The sequence below is a fragment of the Acinonyx jubatus genome, chromosome D1 (genome assembly GCF_027475565.1).
Source record: "Acinonyx jubatus isolate Ajub_Pintada_27869175 chromosome D1, VMU_Ajub_asm_v1.0, whole genome shotgun sequence".
NCBI lineage: Eukaryota > Metazoa > Chordata > Mammalia > Carnivora > Felidae > Acinonyx > Acinonyx jubatus.
The window spans coordinates 47,467,501-47,489,078 of record NC_069390.1 but is presented as its reverse complement, the minus strand read 5'-3'; the positions used below and the strand labels follow the sequence as shown (position 1 = coordinate 47,489,078).

Genomic DNA, 21,578 nt, shown 5'->3' with positions numbered 1-21,578 from the left:
GAAATTATATCAAGCATATTTTCCAATAATAATGGTATGAAACTGGAAATCAATTACAAGAAAAAAAATATAGTCAATGAAAGGTTAATATCTATAAAGTACATATATTACCAGCAAAAAAGAAACAAGCCAACAAAAAACCTAAGGCCCAAATGGACACTTGGATAAAGAGATGAAAAACTAACCTACCCAATAAGAAAAAACAGAGTAAATAAATATTTAAAATGTTTAAATTTGAACTTGCTTGCTGGCAAATTAATTGAAGTGATAGCAAAGTGGCATTTATTGGGTATCTGGTTCTTACTATATTCTGGCGCATAAGGAATAAAAGCAAAGCAAAGTCAATTGCTGGTAGTTCTTAGGAGGAAGAGTCCTCACTCAGTCTTTGCAGGTAGCATTCCACATTGGAAGCAATTTAGTAAATGCAAATGTTTCTATGCTTTGACCCAACGAATCTCAAGCCTGAGAATTTATCCCAAGAGAGTAACTTGAAGGAAGAAAGAAAAAACTACAGGTACCAAGTTGTTTAAAGTAGGGTGGTTAATCATAGTTAAAAGAACTATAAACATCTGAAATACCCAATAATATACCCATCAAATGATAAATAAAAGGACAAGCCAAAATATATGGAATTGGTTATGAAATAAGTTTTAAAAGTAGAAATAGGCAATTATATCTACACAATCAAACCAATTGTGAAAAAATTGTAAATACTGGAAAGAATAAAAATTGCTTTTTTCAGAATTTATGGGGTTTTGAATCTTTTCCTAGTGTTTTGAATCTTCTTTAATAAGCAAATTAAAAACTAAAAGTAGAAAAGTATGCAATACTTTTCCAGAGATTTCCTCTACAGATGGTTAATTTTTTTAATTTAGTACTTTAAAAAATTGTTGGAAATTTTACTTCTGAGAATCTTGTTAATGTTGAATAGGTTGGTGTTAGTTAACTATATTTCAGATCAGGGCCTCCAACGTGGTTGTGGTACCCTGGACATGCTCACACAACAATCCTTAGGCAGAAAGCTTCTGTGCTGAGACTAACCACAGGTAGCATAACCCATAGAAGAGGTGAGCCAGGAGAAAGGGGGAAGGGAGGGAGGCAAGAGACCCAAAGTCTTATTTTCTGAAAATGAGTCTGGCAGAGTAGGTAGGTAGGGACTTGAAGGGCCAGGGAGGAAAGGGTTGGGGTCTGTACTTTATGGTGACAGTAAATTAGAAAGCAAGAGATGACTCTGATGTCTTGAAAAGAGGAACCATTCTATTTGGGTAGCTTCCTGGGTGTGAGAGGAAAAGGAAGTGTCAAAAGTTCAGGCCTGGGTCACCCTTCCAGGCCCACTAAGTGCTAACAAGGCTCAGAGAGGACTGGCGGGGTCCGGAAGCAGGGGGTTGGTTGGAAGGAGACAAGTTTAGAAGTTTCCTGAGTGGGCAGGAAACATAATCTGATTCATTCATTTATCTGCAAATATTTACTGAGGGCCTGCTCTGTGTTTGGCCCACACTTGCCAATGGGACAAAGGCCCTGACAGGAAGTCTAGTATTTACACATTCACCTTCTTTGATCTGGTGAAAATGAATCCAGCACTGGCCTGAGAAGAGCATCTGCCCCGACCACACCTACCTTTTTCCTGCTCAGCTGCTTCGCTAAGGTCTGGAAGCTTGAGCCCCACTAAGTTCTGATTTCTCATCAGGATGTGCTCCTTTTTAAGAAAAGAAGAAAACAACATTTTGGATGATAACAGGCTGAACTCATCTCTCGATTCTGTCTTTGGGCCTGTGTTCAGTTTCATGTGGGATGTACTAAGGGCAGCCTCAAAGGTGGTTGGACAATCATAACGTGGTGATATATGAAAGGCACCTGGAAGACTGCTCCTCTCCCAGCCCATAAAGGTGCCTGAAAACCCACCATTAGCACCACATTCCTTGAGTTAAGAATTGTCCTTGGCATGGTCTGACTTTTAAATAAGCCTGTGGGCCTCTGGGCAAATGCTCCAGCCACACTGTGGCTGAGAGCTATACAACAAACAGAAGCAGATCCCAGGACTCTGGGGACAGGATTGTCCCCTAGATGTGTATGAAGCTCCCGCTGGAAATGATCTTTCTTGAGCTCATGACTGTGCTTTGAGCTGGCTAGAGCTTCTAGCCCTGCTGTTTAGGGCAGTGAATGCCCACTCCCAGGAATTACAACTTCTCTCCCAGTTCCCCAGTGACCTGTTATGGCATCCCTTGAGTTGTTAAACTCTCCAGACAAATGAGGCCTGAGAATTGCCGCCCCACTATACTGTCTGGGGCCACAGCAGTCAAAGTCCAGGAGAGATGGGGATGCCAACCACATGTATATGGCACAGGTAGGCTCACACCTGCTCCAAGTCAATCAGCACCAGACCAGCACTTCCAATGTCTGACAGATTTCCTCGCCCCTTATCGTGCTTACAAAGGGATCTTCAGTCTCACGTATAGCAGGGGCCACTTGAGTGGTTTACCCCCTGCGTAAAGAAGGAAGGGAAGGGGCCAGCAGAGGGTGCTCATAGCCCAAATGAAAGTAATTGGCCAGGGCCCTTTACCTGTTTCCTTAGCAGCTCCCCAGAGCATTCAATTCAGAGCCTTGTGGAAAGTTTCTGAATAGCAATGAAGGTTTCTGAATAGGACATGTTGCAATGTGTCCCTGCTAGCACAGAAACCTCCTCTCTTGTGCTTGGCCACTATCAGATACCTCTTTTCCTTCCCCATCTCACACCCATTCTGCAGGGGAGCCAGGAGAGCCTTGTCCAGTTCCGGCCATGAGGGTGCCAGGTCCCACCCCATGGAATCCCAGTTGCCTTGACCTGCAGCCTGGGTTGGCCCTCTGGGGAAGAGAGGACTGGGTAATGATCCTTTGTCCTGTTAACCTCTTCTTGCCCCCACACCCTGTTTCTGTCCCCTACATCGCTGGACACTCCCAATATCCCCCTGCACAGGGTGACAGCCCCATGAGAGACTACTGTGCCTAGTTTGGTGGCCAGTGAAAGTTGGGGACGTCACAGACATTGGAAGAAATTCACCACAGGGGGAGCAGTCCCTCATGGCCATCATTATCCTTGAAGATGGATTTGAGGCCCTTTGTTAACAGGCATCAGGAAGGAAAGCTGGGGGGCCTGACAAAGGGAAAAGCTATTCCGTCCTTGCCTATCCCAGGCCTAGGCATGACAAGGTGCTCCATCAAGGGCTTCCTGTTTATGAGCTTCCAGCTCTGGCTGGAGAGCAAAACACAGCCCAGTCCTGAGGGCCCATGTGCCCCTCCATATAACTGCCTTAAAATGTGGCTTAAAATGTGGCTTTGTGTGGCAACTATATCCCACACTCACTCACCTGAAACTGGCACTTATGAAGAAGAGGCTATAGAGTGGGCCTGATTTATCAGGGTAGGGAAGTTTAGGGCCCTATAAGGCCCAAGTCCAGGCCAGAGCTACCTTGCCCCAAGTCCAGCTTGGCCCAGCTATCTGAAGCTCAGGAAGGACCTGGAGTGTACACCCTGCCCAGCTGGCCCTCAGGAACCCACCTCTCGGAGCTTAGTCAGTTTCTGCATCCTCACTGGCTGCACTTGTATCTGAAAGTCTTTGAGTCCAGGTGCCTTGGCCAGCTTGCTGCCAGCTTTGCCCGAAAAACGCTTCTCTTCCTCTGCCAGAGGCAGCTTGGCAAGCACTTTCTGCAGCCGGGGGCCAGGTTCTTCAGGACCACTGTCCCAGGAGACCCCCCTCAATAGGGGTGGCCGAGAAGCAGGGGACCGCAGCTCAGCTTTGGAGCCAAACTTTGACCCTGTTGGCTCTCCAGCTGTACCTTTTTCCTGGGGGGCCAGGGGAGCTGCCCCTCCAGAACCCTGGGCTGGACCTCTAGGCAGAGGGTTGCCCTCCCTGGCCGTCTTCAGAAGCACCTTTCCCAGGTCATTTTCAGCAGGACCAGGCTGAGGGCTATTCAAGGCCATTTTCTCACCACTGCCTATGCTGGAAGCTGAGCCCTTGTGTGTGGCCTCAGAGCACTGGAGGGGATCACAGTTTTCCTTTTGTTCAATTGCAATTTCTTTGGACTTCTCAGTTGTGGGAGAACGAGGAGTCAGCCTGCCCTGAGACACTTTCCTCTGGTCATTCTGCTTCCGGTCAGCTAGCCCTTTGGAGACATTCTTCTGAAAGAGACAAGGTAGAGCTAGGACTATAGAGGCAGGCTAGAGAGGAAAGAGGTGTGGCCACTTCCACTGTGAGGCCTCTGCCCCCACAGACCTGTTAAGGTGCCTGTGTGTATGTGTGCCTGTGTGTGCACTAAGTGCTAGGGGAGGACTTCTCAGTCAAGTCTGAACCAGTAAAAGGGATCCACAGACAAGCCTAAGGTCTATAAAATAGACAGGACAAGGGGACCTGCCATACACAATTTGCCAAGAACTTCCCAAGGGCTAGGATCTGTGGAGGACAGTGAATAGAGGGCAGCTTGGGGGCAGCCACAAGTTTTGGCCTTGACTCAGTGGCTCTGGTTTCTAGTCCTGACTCTTCTTGGCAAGGACTTTAACTCTTAGGGACTCAATTTCTCATCAGATTTGGTAACCTCTGGAATTATGGAAAATGTATATGTGTGTTTATGTGTACGTGTTATGTTTTTCTGGGAAGAGAATTCACAGCTTTCAATACTTCCTCAGAAAGTTTCATGATCCAAAAGAGGTTAAAGACCATTGAATCAGGTGATTCTTGCAAAAGTGATATCTTTCTGCATTCTTATTTTATTTCCTGAAGGAAACCTGCTTTGTGAGGAGCCTAGAGGTCTATGTTGGGGTATTTGTGTGGCTATCTTGTGTGAGTACTGAAACTCTCCAAATGAACTTTATTCCAGCCCCAGTTCTAGATGATATTATATTTTATGCTGCCCTCGACACCACCTTGAGCACTTTGCTCTGAGTAGGGGTGGGATCCTTCTAGTGCTCATCAGCAAAGGTGAGATTTTCCAGGCTGCCCCCAGGAAGAATCCTACCCAGGGGCTGGAACTTTACTGCAATTTTCACTAGAGCTGAAAAAGCAGCAGTCTTGCCTGACTGCTGCTGGGCCTAGTAATCCCCCTGGTTTCTGGCTAGTGGCCTGAGTGAGGGTGCAGGGATATAAGCAGGGCCACCATGGAGGTGATCCCCACTGAATCCTGCCTCCTTACCCGCTTCCACTTCAGAATTCCCATCATGATAGGACAGAGGAACCTTCCAGCTCCCCAGCCTTGACCCTCCACTCATGTACACCCACTCGCAGGCTGCCCAGGGCCAGCCTAGGCTTTTGGAACAGTGTCTCCCCCACCCGAATCATGCAGATTGGGCAGAGTTCACACTCACAGGCTCGCCAAGATGAGGTGAAGAGACTTCGGCCTCATCCCCCTTCTGCTGGAGAAAGTAAACACAAGTCAGATAGCAATGTGAAGAAATCATATCTCCTCTTGAAATACCCTCAAAGAGGCCTCTAGAGGTAATAGATGTCTCCCCCTCCCAGAACCCTCATCTCAATACATCATGGAGGGTCTTACAGGGGTTAAGGGATAAGAAGAGAGACCAGGTGGCATAGAAACCCCAAACTGGGCCCCTGTTACCTGTGGTGGTGCTCCAAGCAAAGGAGACTCTGGCCCACTGCATGCATCCAAACCTGGAATGGTCCAGACACTGGTGAGTGATGTCCAGCACTCCAGACTGTCAGCTGATTCTTTAGCAAAAACACATCTACTTCCCCAGAATGTCCTCCCCCAGTTCCCTCAGGCCTGATTGCCAGTAACATCACCATTTGTTGAGTGTCTCCCACATGTCAGGTTCTGTGGTGAGCCCTCATTTAATCAACATAAAAACCACATGAGGAAACTGAAGCAGAGGGAAATCAAGGCCATGTATCCAGGAAGTATCAGCACTGGGAATTGAACCCAGGCTGCCTGGGTGGAGCCTGAGCTTGCCCCACAACTCAGACAAGGGCATGCCGCTCTTCCTGGCACCATGCCCCTTTCTGAGCTGGTTTGAGGGTGTGGCCCCATACACAGCCTAATGAAAGGGAAGAAACCAAAAAATAAAAGAGTGGTCCAAATAGAAGCCTTTCTAAATAAGCTCTGAGGTGATCTCTCTGCAAGTCCTCTCTTAGCAGAGAAAGCACCAGTTTTAGCCTCCTTCCCACAACCTTGCCTCCATCCTCTCCTACCTGGCCTCATCCTGGGCTAGGCCTGTCTCCCCGCATGAGCTCAGAACCCCAATAGAAAGTACATCCACCTCCTCAGAGCCAGCCCAGCCAGGCCTAGCTGGGAGCCCTCTGAGGAGGAGACCAAGCAGGGGTCCTGACTAGAAAGCCTGCAAGATAGGAGGCATCCTGCTCAGGCCATGGGAGGGGCTCAGCTGCCACCCAAAGGGAGAAGCCAGGGGCACTGGACCTCACCAGGCGGCGTGGGAACAGTAAGCGAGTTGCTTTGAGAGGATGCGGGAGAAGCTCCGGGGCTGAGGTTCAAGGCAACAGCTGTGGAAACAGACACAAACTGGCCAGCATTTGTGAAGGTTTACAACTTCAGCTAAACAAAGACATCCTTTCAGGTATATCTGATCCCTGGGAACTAGGATCGTTTCGTCAGGGACAGGGACTGATTCTGGACTCCCAGATAAGGCTCCTACCGCAGGAGGACTCCATCCATGCAGAGTGGTCCAGGAGCCTGTGCACACGGGCATCACACAGGGATTTCTCTCTATGCAGGATTCAGGGAGGGGAAACCCATGCTAAATTCATGGGTATCATATGGGCTAACATTTCTTGGTGAAACAAAAACACAATAGGCCTAAAAAATGAAAAGCAGAGTTTTCTGAACTAAAGTGGGATCAGTATTTTTAGAGCTCTGAAACAGAGTAAGATGTCTTCTCCTCACAAGATTCCTTCCACAGGACTCAGTCCTCCTAGGGTCTAGAGGCCTGGGGACAGGCAAGTCAAAGGCCACCTCTTGGAAGCAGAGCTCCCACAACTGGAGCCTGGACCTCCCTATCCCCCACCCCACCTTGGTCGTGCTCAGGGAAGCCACCTGTGCATCCTACCTGACTGGGAGTCTCCAGGGCAGCTCTTGGACTTCCTCCCGCGGCGAGTCAGGAATCGTTCACTCACCAACTTGGCTTCTTCCAGCAGTGCCAGGTTTTTCTTTTTGTCCTCCTCTGAGATGCTGATATCTGGCAGCTGGTCATGTACCAGGTCAATAATGTGCCCTGCAGGGTCTGCAGTGGGAGGGTGAACATGGGGCAAGAGCCATGGTCCCCCAAAACCCCAGCCCAGGGAAGCTGCCCAGAGTGGACTCAGCCAGCCAAACATTGGCCCTAATGCTGGGCTAGGGAGACAGATAGGGCTGCCTCAGACAGATAGGGCTGCCTGTAGTCTGTGGTTGTGGCAAGTCCTCTGTAACAGGTTCCCAGTACTGTCCTAAACTCTGCCATTAGGGAAAGCCATCAGGAGCTCCACCTCTATGCTGTTTCCCTAGTGTGTTCATCCTTCAGGTCTCTGTTTCTTCAACAAGCTAGTGAGCTTAAGATGTGTGGATAAAGGGAACACTCCAAAGATCATGGCCACTTTCCTTCCCTTCTTTCCTCTACTCACACTGTCTACCCCCATCCTTTTCCAAAACTGCCTCTTCTCCAGCAGGTCTTCTCTGGGTGAATGACACCACTTTCCCCAGCTGCTCAGAAACATGGAAGTCACTCCACACTCTTTCCTCAGTCTCTTCATGTCCCATCTACTGATCATCAAGTCCTGATCATCATTTACCTCATAAATATCTCTGGAAATTGTGCCTCCTCTCCATTCTTGTTTCTTAGATCTCACCTGCACAATTACAACAGTCACTTCCTAGGTCCTTTACCTTCAGGCTCTCCCCTTCATCCCATCTTCCACTGCCTATCAGAGTGATTTTCCTAAGAGCCATATCTGACCTTGAAATCCTCCTGCCTTACCTCATCAGGATTCCTCATGGTCCCTAGTCAGGTGCAAAAGCCAAACTTGGCCCAGCACTTTTGCCCATCCCACATATTTCTCCTAAGCTCCCTCCCATCCCCCTTTGTGATGAATAGCTCTCATTGTGCCTCTACAGCCTCCCTTTTTCCCCTTCTTCTGGTTGTAGTTCCCCAGTTTGCTTTGGATGAAACTCCTCTGAGTCTCAATTATGTTAGTTAGGAAGAAGATAAATCCTATCCCCCACCTCACCCCAGCCTTGGCTAGTCAATGAGTTCAATCCCCCTGGCCATAGTGATTGACTCAAGGATGGCCATGGGAGGCCAGGAAGAGGCAAGTCTTAGAATTGTGTTGAGTGTACAGGAAGAGGCACTCTATTTCCACTGATGCAACATAAGCCTGGAGTTGCTGGTAGCCATTTGCAAACAAACAAAAAAACAAATGAACAAACAAAAAAGAAGCAAACACATGAAACTTTAGAAATGGGATAAACCAATTACTAATGACCCAACTTGAGCACCTGGATTCAGCACTCCTTGAAACCACAAAACCTGGCTTTTATTTATTTTTATGTATGAATGTATGTATGTATGTATGTATTTTTGGTGTAAGAGTTTAAGTCAGGTTTCTAGCATTTGAAAGAGCCCTGACCCTAATACACACATCAGAACATTCAGTCACTCTTGTTACTCTGTTATGGTTCCTGCATCTCCACCATGTTGTTTCTTCCACCTTGAATGCTTTTTCTTCCTCTTGTCTGTCTGTCCAACTCTCTGAGGTACAACTCAAATACTCTTTCATCTGGAATCCCTATCCAGCCTTCCCCCTCCCCAGACAGAATTGGTCCCCTTCTTGCCTCAGTTTCCCTAACACTTCTGTGAAGGGCCTTAAAATATAGTGTCTTGATTATATCTGTTCACGTCTTAGTCTGCTCATAGACTATGAGCAACATGAAAGCAGAGACCAAATCTGTATGACATCTCTGTTCCAATGGTCCAGAACAGACCCTGAGAAACCACTTGGAGAATTACCTGGTGGTTGGGGCAGCCATGCTTGCATTCAGGCACGTACCTACCTGGATGTGGGCCTTTCTAGCAGGAGGTGGAGGCCTCTGCCCCCTGAACCCCAGAATTGAGCCTCACCCAGCTGTATTCTCTTTGACTTCCTCATCTTTTTCTTTACCCCCTGGCCTTGTCTTTTTACCAAATAAATTATAATTAGATATCATACTTCTTCTGGGCTCAAACACAGAGGAGCAGACTGACTTTGCCCTCTTGGGCTCATAGTTATGGACCTGCCTGAGAATTAAGAGAGGGGAAGGGGCTGAGCCTGGCTAAGCTGCCAGATCTTAGCCTTCCTGCTCAAACACAACTTCAGCCGGACCCCTGTCTCTACAGAAATAAGATAAATTGGACTAGCTCTTACCCACAGAAGTCAGCGAAACAGTGGAAACCTTCAAGTTTCGGTGAGAAAGCCTCCTATGGGGACTGTGAGCTCTGAAAGACAGAACAGAGTCATCTTAAGCAAATTTGTCCACAACTGGTAAACACACAGATACCTGTATATTCTTTCAAAGTCGTCCTAGAGCATCAACTTTCAAGCTTGTCTAAGCTTGAGAACTTGTTAGAAATGCAAATTCTCAGGTTCCACCCCAGATCAAATGGATCAGAAACTCTGGGGGTGGGACCCAGACATCTTGATTGAACATGCCCCCTAGGTGATTCTGATGCTTGCTAAGGTTTTTGAAACACTTCCCTAAGGAAATGTAACTTTGACTATTTACTGTTCATTAGGGCCCAGACTGAGTGAACATCTAACTGTAGAAAACTCATAAAATGTGAATAATTGTCTGGAAGAGATGTAGATGATTTCTGGAGAATAAAGATAAAAACAAGGTTTCATTGCCTTGTGGAATATTAACCTATTTTATGTCTAACTTAGCGATCTTATTCCAGCATTCTTTTCCTCCTCACTGATTATATACATATTTCCATCTCTTATATCCTCTTTTGAACTGGCTTTGTTATCCTCATGGTTCCCTTGTCAATGAGTTCAAGAAATCTTTGACACATGCTCACTATATATCTGTATGAGAATGATCTTTGTAGCTTTTTGGAAACTATACTTACACAATCTTATTCCAGTTAAACCAATGCATGTACTAGTGCTGTGCCAAACTGAGGCAGTGACATCCCTGTGTATATGAGCCAATGTCCTTGGTTCATCTTCCACACAGGACACACTTCGGCCAGGGGCAGGATTCTCCAGTCAAAGACTCATATCTCTCAGGTCTGTTTGCAAATATCTGGGCAGTTATCATACAAAACTGCCTGCATGATTTGTGCTTTTCTTAAAGTGCAAAGAGCCAGATCCAGGAGAAGAAAAATAATTTGGGGGTGGGGGAGATAATGGAAAAAATCCCAAGCTTTTGCTTACATTTGGAAAAAGTGCTTGATTGTATTTCATCAATAAAATGATCAATGAAGAAGATCTATCTATCTATCTATCTATCTGTTTAATCCTCATATTGTAGGGAATATTGTTCTATACAGCACAAAGATTAGGCACATGGAATGTACCTGTTGACTAGGTTTTTATCAGTTTCTCCTCCTGGTGAACTGGTCTCCCCAGTCAGGATGATGGTAGGTGGACTGCAGGATATTTCTGCAGTGTGAGGGCCCTGGTGGTTCAGAACAAAAACACAGATGGAGTTAGACTTAGGATGATGGAAGCTCCCAGGAGGTGGAGCTAGAGCATTTATTCCAGTATCATGACACTCAGAACCATCTTGATAAAGGTTGAATGCAGTTTATTTGGATTATTCAAGGGGGAAAAAAGGAAAGCAAGAAAGTAAAAACACCATTTCTCCTTCATTCCCCAGCAAGCGTTCACTGAGCTTAACATGTTCTACTTTTCATGCACCAAGTTTTGGGAACCTCTAAACCACCCCTGGTTAGTCCTCACTAAGAATCTAGAAAAAGAATGGTGCAGAGGCTTAGGCTGCAGCCAGCCAGACTGGGGAAGGATGCATCCACACATTCCCAATATTCACTGAGAGCCCATATTGGGATAATTGTGACATTTTGATAATTTAATTTGTGACATTTAATTTGTATAACCTTGAAAAATGTTTATCTAATTACACATTTCTGAAATTAGGACAAAAGTTATTAGCCAGTACTTAGATTTTTTAGGTATTTCAAAACCATTAAATAAAACTACTAACAGTAAACATGAGAGTTTTTCCATTCTGGGTTGGTGAGGCTGTAGTGAAATCAGTATACGATTACACCGTGATGGTTGTGTGAATGGTAACACCATATCTGGACTATAATAAATATTGGTTGAGTGAGTGAATAAGTGAATCGAATAAAGCACTATAGGGTATACAATAAGGTCCATAAAGATGCATGTCAACTTGCACTTTCCCACACCTAAGTGTACTGGGGATAAAAATAGGACTAGATAACAGTAACACACAGTGTCTCTCTGGTTCTTTTGCCACCTACTGTTGCTGTATTTCCATCTCAGAATCATTCCCAGTTATGTCTGGGCATCTCTCTAGGGGTCCTCTTATATGTACCCTTATCGTTTTCCTTCTCTTCTTCCCTGATCCCCAACCCCCTTACTGGTGTGTGCTGCCAGGGCTCTCTATGAACACCACACAGTCCCTGCCAAGACCTGTCTGCTAAGACTCTTAAGCATGTCACATTACACCACCTCCCACTGTTGGTGTGGCTTCCTGGAGCTTCAGAGCAGTGGGTCGCCATTGCCACTTTGAGGACTGTGTCCTTCTGGAGCTAATGGCCCTCCTGAAGCCATTGCCTGAGGGCTGCCCTCACAGACCCAGGGCTGAGCTGTGTTCTTGAGCCCTTAGTGTATACGTATTGACTCTTTGCAAGGTTGGTGGGGAGGCCTTCTCTCCTTTTCTCATTATTACTTGTTGTTAAGTGGGTTCCATATGGTGCTATCTGTACTTCTTAAATCCCACAATTTTTAGTGAAACCAGCTCTTCCCATTTTCATTTGTATCTCCTCCCCTCCCTTGGCTTCAAACATAAAGGCTGGATGAGATAGAGAGTTGTCTCAGAGTCAGGCCAGGGAATGCCAGATCCCTGTGTTCCAAGACCTCTTCAGCTGGAGAGAGGTGCAGGGATTGGAGGAGGTGGAAGCACTCAGAATCTCTGAGCACATGGAAGGAAAGTTTGGGCAGGGACTTTGGCTAGATAGGAGGAGTAGAAAACAGTATTGCCTATTGGAAGAATCATACAGACCTGTGCTCAAATTTATGCTCACCATCCACTAGCTGTGTGTCCTTGAGCAAGTTATTTAACCTCTCTATACCCCATGATCATAAAATCTAACTCACAAGGTTGATGTGAGTTTTAAAAATAATGTTGAAAAAGCACCTAGTACATGACTGGCGTTTTCAATAAATAGTTTTATTACTGTCATATAACTTTTCTCTCTCCTTCAACAAAGACACTTTAGTTATCCATCATGTGCCAGGAACAGCTTGAAAAACAAAGACCCTCAAGACCTCACAAGCAAGGGATACAGAGAAGTAATGAATAATTATAATAAATTTAAGCTGAAAAGAAATGGACCACATTCTGTGAAAGTTCAAAGGAAAAGAAGGAAAACTCATCAGGGGAGTTGAAGACTCTCCAGAAGAGAGGACATTTGAGCTAGGCTTTGAGGGATGGATGGGAGCTTGTAAGACAAAGATAGTAGGGAAGAGGTTTTGGGCAAAGGGAACAGCATTAGTAAAAGACATAACTGGGCATTAGGGATTTATCAGTGTAACTGGAGTGTGGATTATGGGGTATGAAAGGTCAAGAATGGAACTGCAATATTGTGGTTTATAAGAAAAAAATATATATATAGTCATTCAGATAACCAAAGTATATTTCTCATATATATTTGGTCTTCATCCACAGTTTCTAGCTCACGGCTCCCAAGACCTTGGAATTTCCTGAGCAATAAGAGCAATGGAAAAATCTCTTCTTATAATATTTGGTATCTTATAATATTTGCCCTCAGTTCTGAACTTCCTTCAGAGCCATAAAGGTGAAATGGGTGTCTTTTATTTATAACAAGCCCTTTTCACCACAGCTGAGTTTATGTTAATGAAGGTGACTTTTGCAAGACATCTATGCATGGAAGTTGGTTGCCAGGGAAACAACCATGAATAGAGGGTGGGAACTTTCAGTCCCGCCCCCTGATTTCTGGGGATGGGAGAGGGGCTAGAGGTTGAATCAATCCCCGATGGCCAATGAGTTAATCAATCATGCCTACATAATGAAGCCTCTAAAAGGAGGAGGTTCAGACAGTTTCCATGTTGGGAAACCAGAACATTTCCACATGCCACTGTGCCACATCCCAAGCTCCATGAAGACAGAAGCTCCTTTATTCAGAATCTCACCTTGTGTATCTCTTCATCTGACTGTTGATTTGTATCCTTTAATATACTTTGTAATACATCATTAATCTAGTGAGTAAATGGGTTTTCCTGAGTTCTGTGAGTCACTCTAGCAAATTATCAAACCTGAGGAGAGGATCATGGGAACCTCTGATTTCTAACCAGTCTATCAGAAGCACAGGTGACAACCTGAACTTGTGATTGGTGTCTGAAGTGAGGGCAGTCTTGTAGGACTGAGTTCTTTACCTGTGGTTCTGATGCTGTCTCCAGGTAGGTAGTGTCAGAATTTATTTTAATTCCTCGACACCCTGCTGGTGTCAAATAATTGCTTATTTGTAGGGCGAAGACTACAACACAAACACACACACTGGACTTGGATGCAGGAACCTAATTTAGAGGCAAATAATGGAAATAGAATAAAAGGATGAGCCAGCCTCTGAAGGACATTGGGTGTTATTCCAGTGAGTTTGATTTTTATGGTTTCAGACATGGAGAACACTGAAGGTCAGGTTTGGGAATAACTTGACCACCCAAAGAGAAAACATAGAAATGTTGACAGCAGATCCATTCATGGATCATCATGATGCACATTGGTTGAGATGATGGAAGAAGCCCTGTTACTATAGTATCCATCTACCGCTTAGGAATTTTGAGAAGCTTCCAGTAAATTGGAGCTGTGTTACTCTCCATTTGGCCAATGTACAGTGACAGGGAGTTAGTTTGATGCTTGTGACTGGAACCAAGACTGGCCAACCTATCCTCACAACTCCAGAACTCCAGTCCCTCCGAGAACACAGGTATCCATAATTCTGTCAAAGACTCTTGTAAGACATGCTCAAGAAGTTTCCCAAAAAAAGCAATAGCTCCTTCTATAGATAGTATAAGCTTGATGGGCTAGTGATGAGCTGGTTACTTGCTTTGTCCTCTTGTTACCCTGTCAATTCCCATAACTATAAAATCGTTAAAGGCCTGCTCTGTCTCAGAAGTTTATGTGAATAAAATGAAATGATGAATGTGTATGCACTTTGATAAGTGTCATATGGTCTACAAATATCTATTGATCATGATTATCATTAAAATGAACAATGGCTGTATTCAGTTCTCCCCACCTTTTGTCCCCTGGTAGGAGGCCAGCAAGAGGCAGAGAAGCTGGGGCCTTCCAAGGGGCCAGAAAGGAAGCAGGAGGATCTTGGATCATGATGTGGGACCTGATGACACACAGTGGAACAGCATCCAGAAGAGCTGCTGAGGTCAAAAAGGGGAATCAAAATGGTAGGTCACGGGCTGAAACTGGAGCAGACAGGACCAGGGGCAGTTGCCAAGCTAAATGGGAGAGCCAGTAAAAAGGGCGGAAAGGGGATGGATCCTCCAGTGAGCAGAAAGAAGGGCTGAAGGTTTTCCAGAGGCTTTTCTTCGTGTCATTACCAGGGTTTCTTGTTGTGGTTTCTTGGATCTCAATGAAAGAATTAGCTATTCTCTGAGGTACAAATTAGAGACCTGGAGGGCCATTTGCTAAATAATGTTTATAAATTTTTATATTAGTTGTCAACATTTATAATTGGAAGAATTCCCATAAAGGTCTGGATTTCTTGCTTTTCCTGAAAAACCAAGAGACCAAGCCATCTTGGGTCTGCATTTCTGCAGAGTAACTGTTGGTCTGCTTCTGTAGCTTGCTTCAATCATTTGTACTCCCTGACTGGCCCTGAAAGCATCCAAGTTACTGCCCCTGTGGCATATGATTCTTAACCTGAAAACCAAGGTTTTCTGAAACACAGGAGGTTTGTGCTTAAAGCCTCCTTGACTCATGACACCTTTTTTTTTAAACCACTTTATTAAGGTATGATTGACATATGAAAAGCTATCCATATTTTATGTATATACCTTGATGAGTTTAGAGATAAGTATACACTTATGAAACTCTTATCACAATTTATGCCGTAAGTCTATCTATCACTTCTCAACATTTCTTCCTTTTGCCTTCTTACTTATTTATTATTGTTATTGTTGTTGTGATAAGAATGCTTATAAGATCTACCCTGTTAGAAAACTTTTAGGTATACAACACAATATGGTTAAGTCTAAGCACTAAGCTGTACAATATATTTCATTTTGTGTAACTCCCACATCGTCTTGGTGGGATTCCTTTTGCCTTCTTATTTATTTATTATTGTTATTGTTGTTGTGATAAGAATGCTTATAAGATCTACCCCGTCTTGGTGGGATTTCTTTCCATACAGTCCAATGGGTGACTGCTACCATGGGAATTTCAATTGAAACGCTGATTTTTCTTATAGTATGTTTGAAATTCTTTCCCTGGGTGGAGTTTATTTCAACTGCAACAGTTTGTGCTCTAAAAATTACCTTTTTCATGATTTTCATATATAGAGAATTTCTTTCTTGTATGAATCCTCTGGTGAACAGGAAGAAATGCACTTTGGCTAAAATATTATTTTCATGCTCATTATATCATATGGTTTCTGCCATCTCTTGGGATGGGCTTTTATGAATTCCCAGCAGACATTAATGAGAATGAGGTAAGTCTACATAAAAGGGGTGGGAGAGCCAAACATTACTTTCTTCATGTTACATCCTAAAAAAAACCTTGTGTAGTGCTGTGGGGATTATAATATATACCCATTTCCAAGAGTCTAATACCTTCACTCTGCTAAGTAAGTAGAATATAATTCATTTATTTATTTTATTTTATTGACACACTACCTATTTCCCAAAGCAATTTGAAATAACCAGCAATAAAATCTAAGATATAAAAACATGAGGCTATAAAAATGGGGAGACAATTTGATAAATACAAACATCCCTAGCAGATAAGGAGAAATGCATGCTTCTCCTAACCATCCATGGTTTGACTCTGAAGTTAAACTATTTGACCTGAAACCAAATGAATCTGTGATCCATTTGGCCCAGGCTCTGAGAAAGATTGCTTTAAAGAATTATTCAGCAGACAAAAGACAAAAAGAGCCTCATTCTTCACTCTCAGCTCTCAAAGGACATGGAAGGAGATAATGCTTAACCATCCTCACCTCTCCTCTGCCCTTTGACTTTTCACTCCCCATGAAAATCCTCTCTTCCTTTCCCTCCCTCCTCAACTTACTCCTCCAGCTCCATCCAATTACTTATTGTACAGATTGTCTAGCCTTTCTTTTTATGGTTGGCTCGCTGAAGTTTTCAAAAGCCTTCTAGTCTAAGAAGTCAGTGTGTAAACATCCACACATTGTTATGCTTTATTCTCTCCAGCAAACTTACCGAATGCCTATCATGTGCTACAGTCTATGCTAGAGCACAGGAAGAGAAAAGTGAAATAGGCAGACCTCTGAAGTGCTTCTCAGCACAATGGGATGAGGAGTGGGTGAAAGCACCCCTCACCCCCACCCCAGGTAGTGCCCAGGGCCTGGTGCCCTTACTGTTGACCTGCGAAGTAAAGGGTCTGCAACGCACTAAGGAGCTTTCTTCTGGTGGAAGTTTTCTCTGCCTCCTGGCTGAAGACAACTTGTAGCAAAGCTCTCCTAAGGTGGCTGTCATGCACAGGGCTGTATGCACCCTCAGTCAGAGGAGGGTAGGGGCAGACATGCTCATAGAAAGGCAGAAACAAGCCATAGGTGGCAAGTGCCAAGCATGTAACCACAAACACATGCAATTCAAAGCAGCTTAAAAACCAGGAGGCACAAAGCAATCAGGGAGAAATCCTCTAATCCCCTGATGGAATGTCCTGGAATGCTCCTCACTCTCTCTTTTCAGTGCGTGCAAAATATACAATAATAAAATCAAAGTGTTCTTTCCCTAATCAGTACATAGAATGGATGAACAAGCTCTGTGAAAAACTGTTTTTGTGGGGAACATTCAGTCTCCTGTGGGCTGTTTCAGTTCAGTAGGCACTGAAGAGACAGGAATCCAGGAAAGTGTGGGAAGATTCCAGAGACCCTCTGGAGTGAATTCTGCCAGGTTGTAGTGTGTGTGATGAGTGTGAATACTCAACCCTGCTCCCAACCTGAGCTGCTAAACATAAGACAGGCCCTCAAGAAAGCTTGTGGTGCAGCATGTCCAAATATGGAGCTTACCAGTGAAGTTACTGGCTTCAGGACTTCAAGGGCCTTGAGCTTGGGAACCACAGTAATTCATCCATAGTACAGGTTCTCACTTACTAGCTGTGTGACCTTGAGCAAGTTACCTCGCCTCTGTGTTCCTTGGTTACCTCATCTGTCAAATAACTATCCCACAGGGTAGTTACAAAAATTAAACAGATTGATATGGAAATAAGATTGCCGGCTAAAATACAGGATGTCCAGTTATATTTGAACTTCGAATAAACAACAAATAATTTTTTAGTGTAAGTGTGTTCCAAAATTGTATGGACATAGCTGTATTTTCATTTGCTAAATCTGCAGCTCCAGATGGAAAGCACCTGGCACTTAGCAAATGCTCAGTAAGTGTCAGATGTTATATTCTGTTATTGTTAACTTTGGGGCTGAATCAATTACTTTGGAGTTTGGTTTTGAAGAGATTGTTGTTCTTAGTTTTGAGTCTGATCAATCATTTGGAGTTAAATTAGGAGGGCCTCACTCTTCTGGTCATGGAGCCATAGAGCATCTTCCCTGGGCATCTTTCTGACCACAAAAGCCCAAGTGGTCTTGTAATCAGTGACTCCCAGAGAAGCCCATCTCCAAGACCACCTTCACTTGGCTCCACTCCCTCTCTTACCATCTGCCTCTGAGACCATGTAGAGATGTCCTTTGCAAGGTTACAGACATGAACAACAAAGGAACAAATGTGGGTAGAAGGGAGTGACACTTTCTTGGACTTCTAAGTGCCAGGCCCGATCCCAGACACTTCTGGTGTGTTTCCTCACTTCATCCTCCCAGCAATTCTGCCACTGAATCTCAGGATATCCATCTACAAATTGGGGATGGTAATGCCTCCTAATGCCATAGAATCATAAAGAGGAAAGTGAAGGCCCTGAGCATGGAGTAGACAATGGATGCATTTCCTTTCTCCCTGCTTTTTCCTCATCAGCCCCCACTTTACCAGTGAAAGAAAGGCTTGTCCAGGGCTGTGCAGCTGGAAAATAGTGGAAAGGACTAAATATTAGGACTGTTGGCCTTCCCACTTCACCATGCTACTCTTATAGCTGTTTCTCCTGGTCTTTGGTCTCACCTCTTGTGGTTCCCGGTGTATGCATGACACTCTGACACTCCTGTTATTCTTCCAGGCTGCTCCCGCCTTCACAAACACTTTCCTTCAGGAGGCCCTCCAGCCAGCACAAATTTGAACACGTAGTTGGAGGAAAGATGGCAGGGGCACCCCCTTACCTTTCCACAGGCCCAGTCTCACCAAGGGTCCATTTCCCTTCCCTGAAATCAGCCAAGCATGGAGGCCCAGGCTGTCTCCCCACAAGCTCACCCTATAATAAGCCAGCAGGTCACATTTTGTTCTCCTTAAATAAACCTTATAGAAACATTTAAATGTTTATTTCACTCATAAATTCCCAGGAATGTGCAACAGTTTCCTAACTGCTTGTATGCAGAGATAAATATAGGCCTGTGTCATAGACGGGAATATTATCTTCCCTTCCCCAACATCACATGACTAGGCTGGGTAGGAAGCTCTAAGAAACAGCCCCAGTCCCAGCCCTGGTGGGAGTGGGGAGTTCAGCTCCTGCCCTTGGGCCCTGGCAGATAGCCTGGGAGAGAAGGACCCAACTGGAAGCCAGTGTAGGGTAATACAGTTGGGGAGCCCTAGTGGGAATCCCACCTGGATGACCTTGGGCACTTTACTTAACTTTTCTGAGTTTCATATTCTCAAACATATGTGGGCTAATAATCCCCATTTTCCAGCCTTGTTTGAAGGATTAGACAAGATAAAGCAATATTAATAGTGATGATATTGGTGAGAATGGTAGTAGAGGTTGGGCCTTGTGGTGGCTGTATCCTTAGGTCCCTTTCTCATCACATGGAGGGCAAACACGGACTGTCTCTGTAGAGAGGGGCCCTGGCCACAAAGAGGAATTGGTGCTCTTGTGATAGGATAAAAGGACTCTGGGGACTTGGGAGAGAATTATTATTCTAGCAGCAAGTCCTAAGAGCATGGGAGAGAGCAGAAATGCCTCTGCTGAAGTCTGCTGGATATTGGGCTCCTCCCTGCCAAGAACTGATTACCAGTTCCTGGCTCCCCTAAAGCTCCTCAGTGCCCACCCTGTGGATCCCACTGTGTACCCAGGGCCTGCTTGCCTTTGGTGGATACTCTTTTTTTTTAATGTTTTTTTTAACGTTTATTTATTTTTGAGACAGAGAGAGACAGAGCATGAACGGGGGAGGGTCAGAGAGAGGGAGACACAGAATCTGAAACAGGCTCCAGGCTCTGAGCTGTCAGCACAGAGCCCAACGCGGGGCTCGAACTCACGGACTGCGAAATCATGACCTGAGCTGAAGTCAGCCGCTTAACCAACTGAGCCACCCAGGCGCCCCTGGATACTCTTTCCTACCATTGTCCACTCTATTCCTAGAAGCCAAGGATCAACAACCACTAGATTATCCTACCTTCTTCATCACTGTTTTCACTCTCATGCCAAAAAACATCAGGAGTGTGGAAGTACATGCAATGTCTATTAGTCATACTCAGTGGAGAGTGTATCTATCACCCAGCCAGCCATTCATTCATTATCATCTTCTATCCTTTCCTCCTCCCTCATTTTCCTCCTGTTTCTCCCTTCATTTCTTCCTCCCTTCAATTCAGGCATTTAATCATTCAGCCAGCCAATTATCCACCCAACCTTTCACAAAAACATCCATCTATCCATCCATCCATCCATCCATCCACCTATCCATCCACCTATCCATCCATCCATCCATCCATCCATCCACCTGCTCATTCACCTGCTTATCTGTCCATCCATCAATCCCACCTTGAGTTCCCACCACATATTAGAGCCTATGCTGAGAGTTGGAGATACACGTACAAAAGACACAGCCCCTATCCTAAGTAATTTAAGTAATTTATATGCAGTCTGACAGGAATTAGAGAAACAAAAAATGATAGGCTACTTCTTTGCTCACTGTAGGAACTAAAGCAAAATAATTTTAATATACACTTCTGACCTCTTATAACAATCAACACTTCCAGAACACTGCCTGCTTTTTCTTAGGCACACATTTCCCAAAGGGTCTCCAGGGAGGTAGAGAGAACCCCAGTCTCCTGGCTAGTGAAGACAGGTCCTGAACAGCCAAGGGAGGGAAAAATGAAGAAAAAAGCTGGCAATCTACCTTACATGGTAAAGGATGTTGTTAAGCTCTAGATATTCCCAAGGACAGCATAGACCAAGGATCCCCCAATTCCTGACCAGAGAAGCTTGTAAGGGAACACAAAGCAAATTAGATCAGAAAGAATTGTCGTTCAATTGTAATTCCACTAGGAGGTGAAGTCTCTGAGAGTGGGGTCTTGGTTATTTAGTGCTCAATAAACATTTGTTGAATGAATTCAATAAACATTTACAGTTAACTCTTGAACAACGTGGGTCAGAACAGCACTGGTGGATTTTTTTTAATAGTATCGTACTGTAAAAGTATTCTCTCTTCCTTACGATGTTCTTAATAACACTTCCGTTTTTCTAGCTAACTTTATTGTAAGAATACAGTATATAATACATATAACATACAAAATATGTCTTAATGACTGTTTATGTTATCAGGAAGGCTTCCAGTCCACAGCAGTCTATCAGTAGTTAAGTTTTTGGAGAGTCAAAAGTTATACATGTATTTTCAGCTGTCCATGGGGTTGGTGCCTCTAACTCCCACACTGTTCAAGGGTCAACTATATTGAGTAAATTCAACATGATTCCATATTTATTGGGTATCTATCATGTGTAAGAGAAGAGTTACCCTTTCCTGTGTGCTCAAACTCTGTTGCAGTTAAAGTGGGGCGTTTTCTGGACTAGGAAGAAGAAAAAAATAATTCTAGCCCCATTTCCTCCGCTTACAGCCATGAGGCAGTGGAATCCAGGTCTTGCTGCTTCCTTGTTTTGTCCTTTGGACAAATGACTTAACCTTCCAAGCCTTAGTTTCCTAATCTATAAACTAGGTATAGTCATTGCTAACTTATAGAGCATTATGAAGGCTATCTGAGATAATGAATGTAAAGAGTTTAGCCTAGAACTGAGCCCCATGTTTAGTTTCTTTTCCTGCATTTGGATATAATACCT

General features: G+C 44.5%; 1 protein-coding gene and 1 long non-coding RNA gene across 17 annotated transcripts in view; one reads left to right on the top strand and one right to left on the bottom strand.

The window, feature by feature from the left end:
- Positions 1–21,578, top strand: part of LOC113603477 (uncharacterized) — a 204,133-nt gene that overhangs the window by 90,379 nt on the left and 92,176 nt on the right. For both annotated transcript variants that reach the window (XR_003425081.2, XR_008290469.1), the window contains one exon: positions 14,496–14,641. This is a non-coding gene — a long non-coding RNA (uncharacterized LOC113603477). The remainder of the gene's footprint in view (positions 1–14,495; positions 14,642–21,578) is intronic.
- IRAG1 (inositol 1,4,5-triphosphate receptor associated 1) overlaps positions 1–21,578 on the bottom strand; it is a 120,291-nt gene that overhangs the window by 48,171 nt on the left and 50,542 nt on the right. For 6 of the 15 annotated variants that reach the window (XM_027073146.2, XM_027073153.2, XM_027073147.2 and 3 more), the window contains 8 exons: positions 10,528–10,628; positions 9,374–9,444; positions 7,048–7,221; positions 6,407–6,484; positions 5,586–5,638; positions 5,335–5,382; positions 3,535–4,155; positions 1,618–1,696 (listed from right to left, as the gene is read on the bottom strand). In XM_027073146.2, the coding sequence (XP_026928947.1) occupies positions 1,618–1,696; positions 3,535–4,155; positions 5,335–5,382; positions 5,586–5,638; positions 6,407–6,484; positions 7,048–7,221; positions 9,374–9,444; positions 10,528–10,628 (1,225 nt within the window). The remainder of the gene's footprint in view (positions 1–1,617; positions 1,697–3,534; positions 4,156–5,334; positions 5,383–5,585; positions 5,639–6,406; positions 6,485–7,047; positions 7,222–9,373; positions 9,445–10,527; positions 10,629–21,578) is intronic. The other 9 variants (XM_027073145.2, XM_027073152.2, XM_027073143.2 and 6 more) reach the window with 7 other exon arrangements.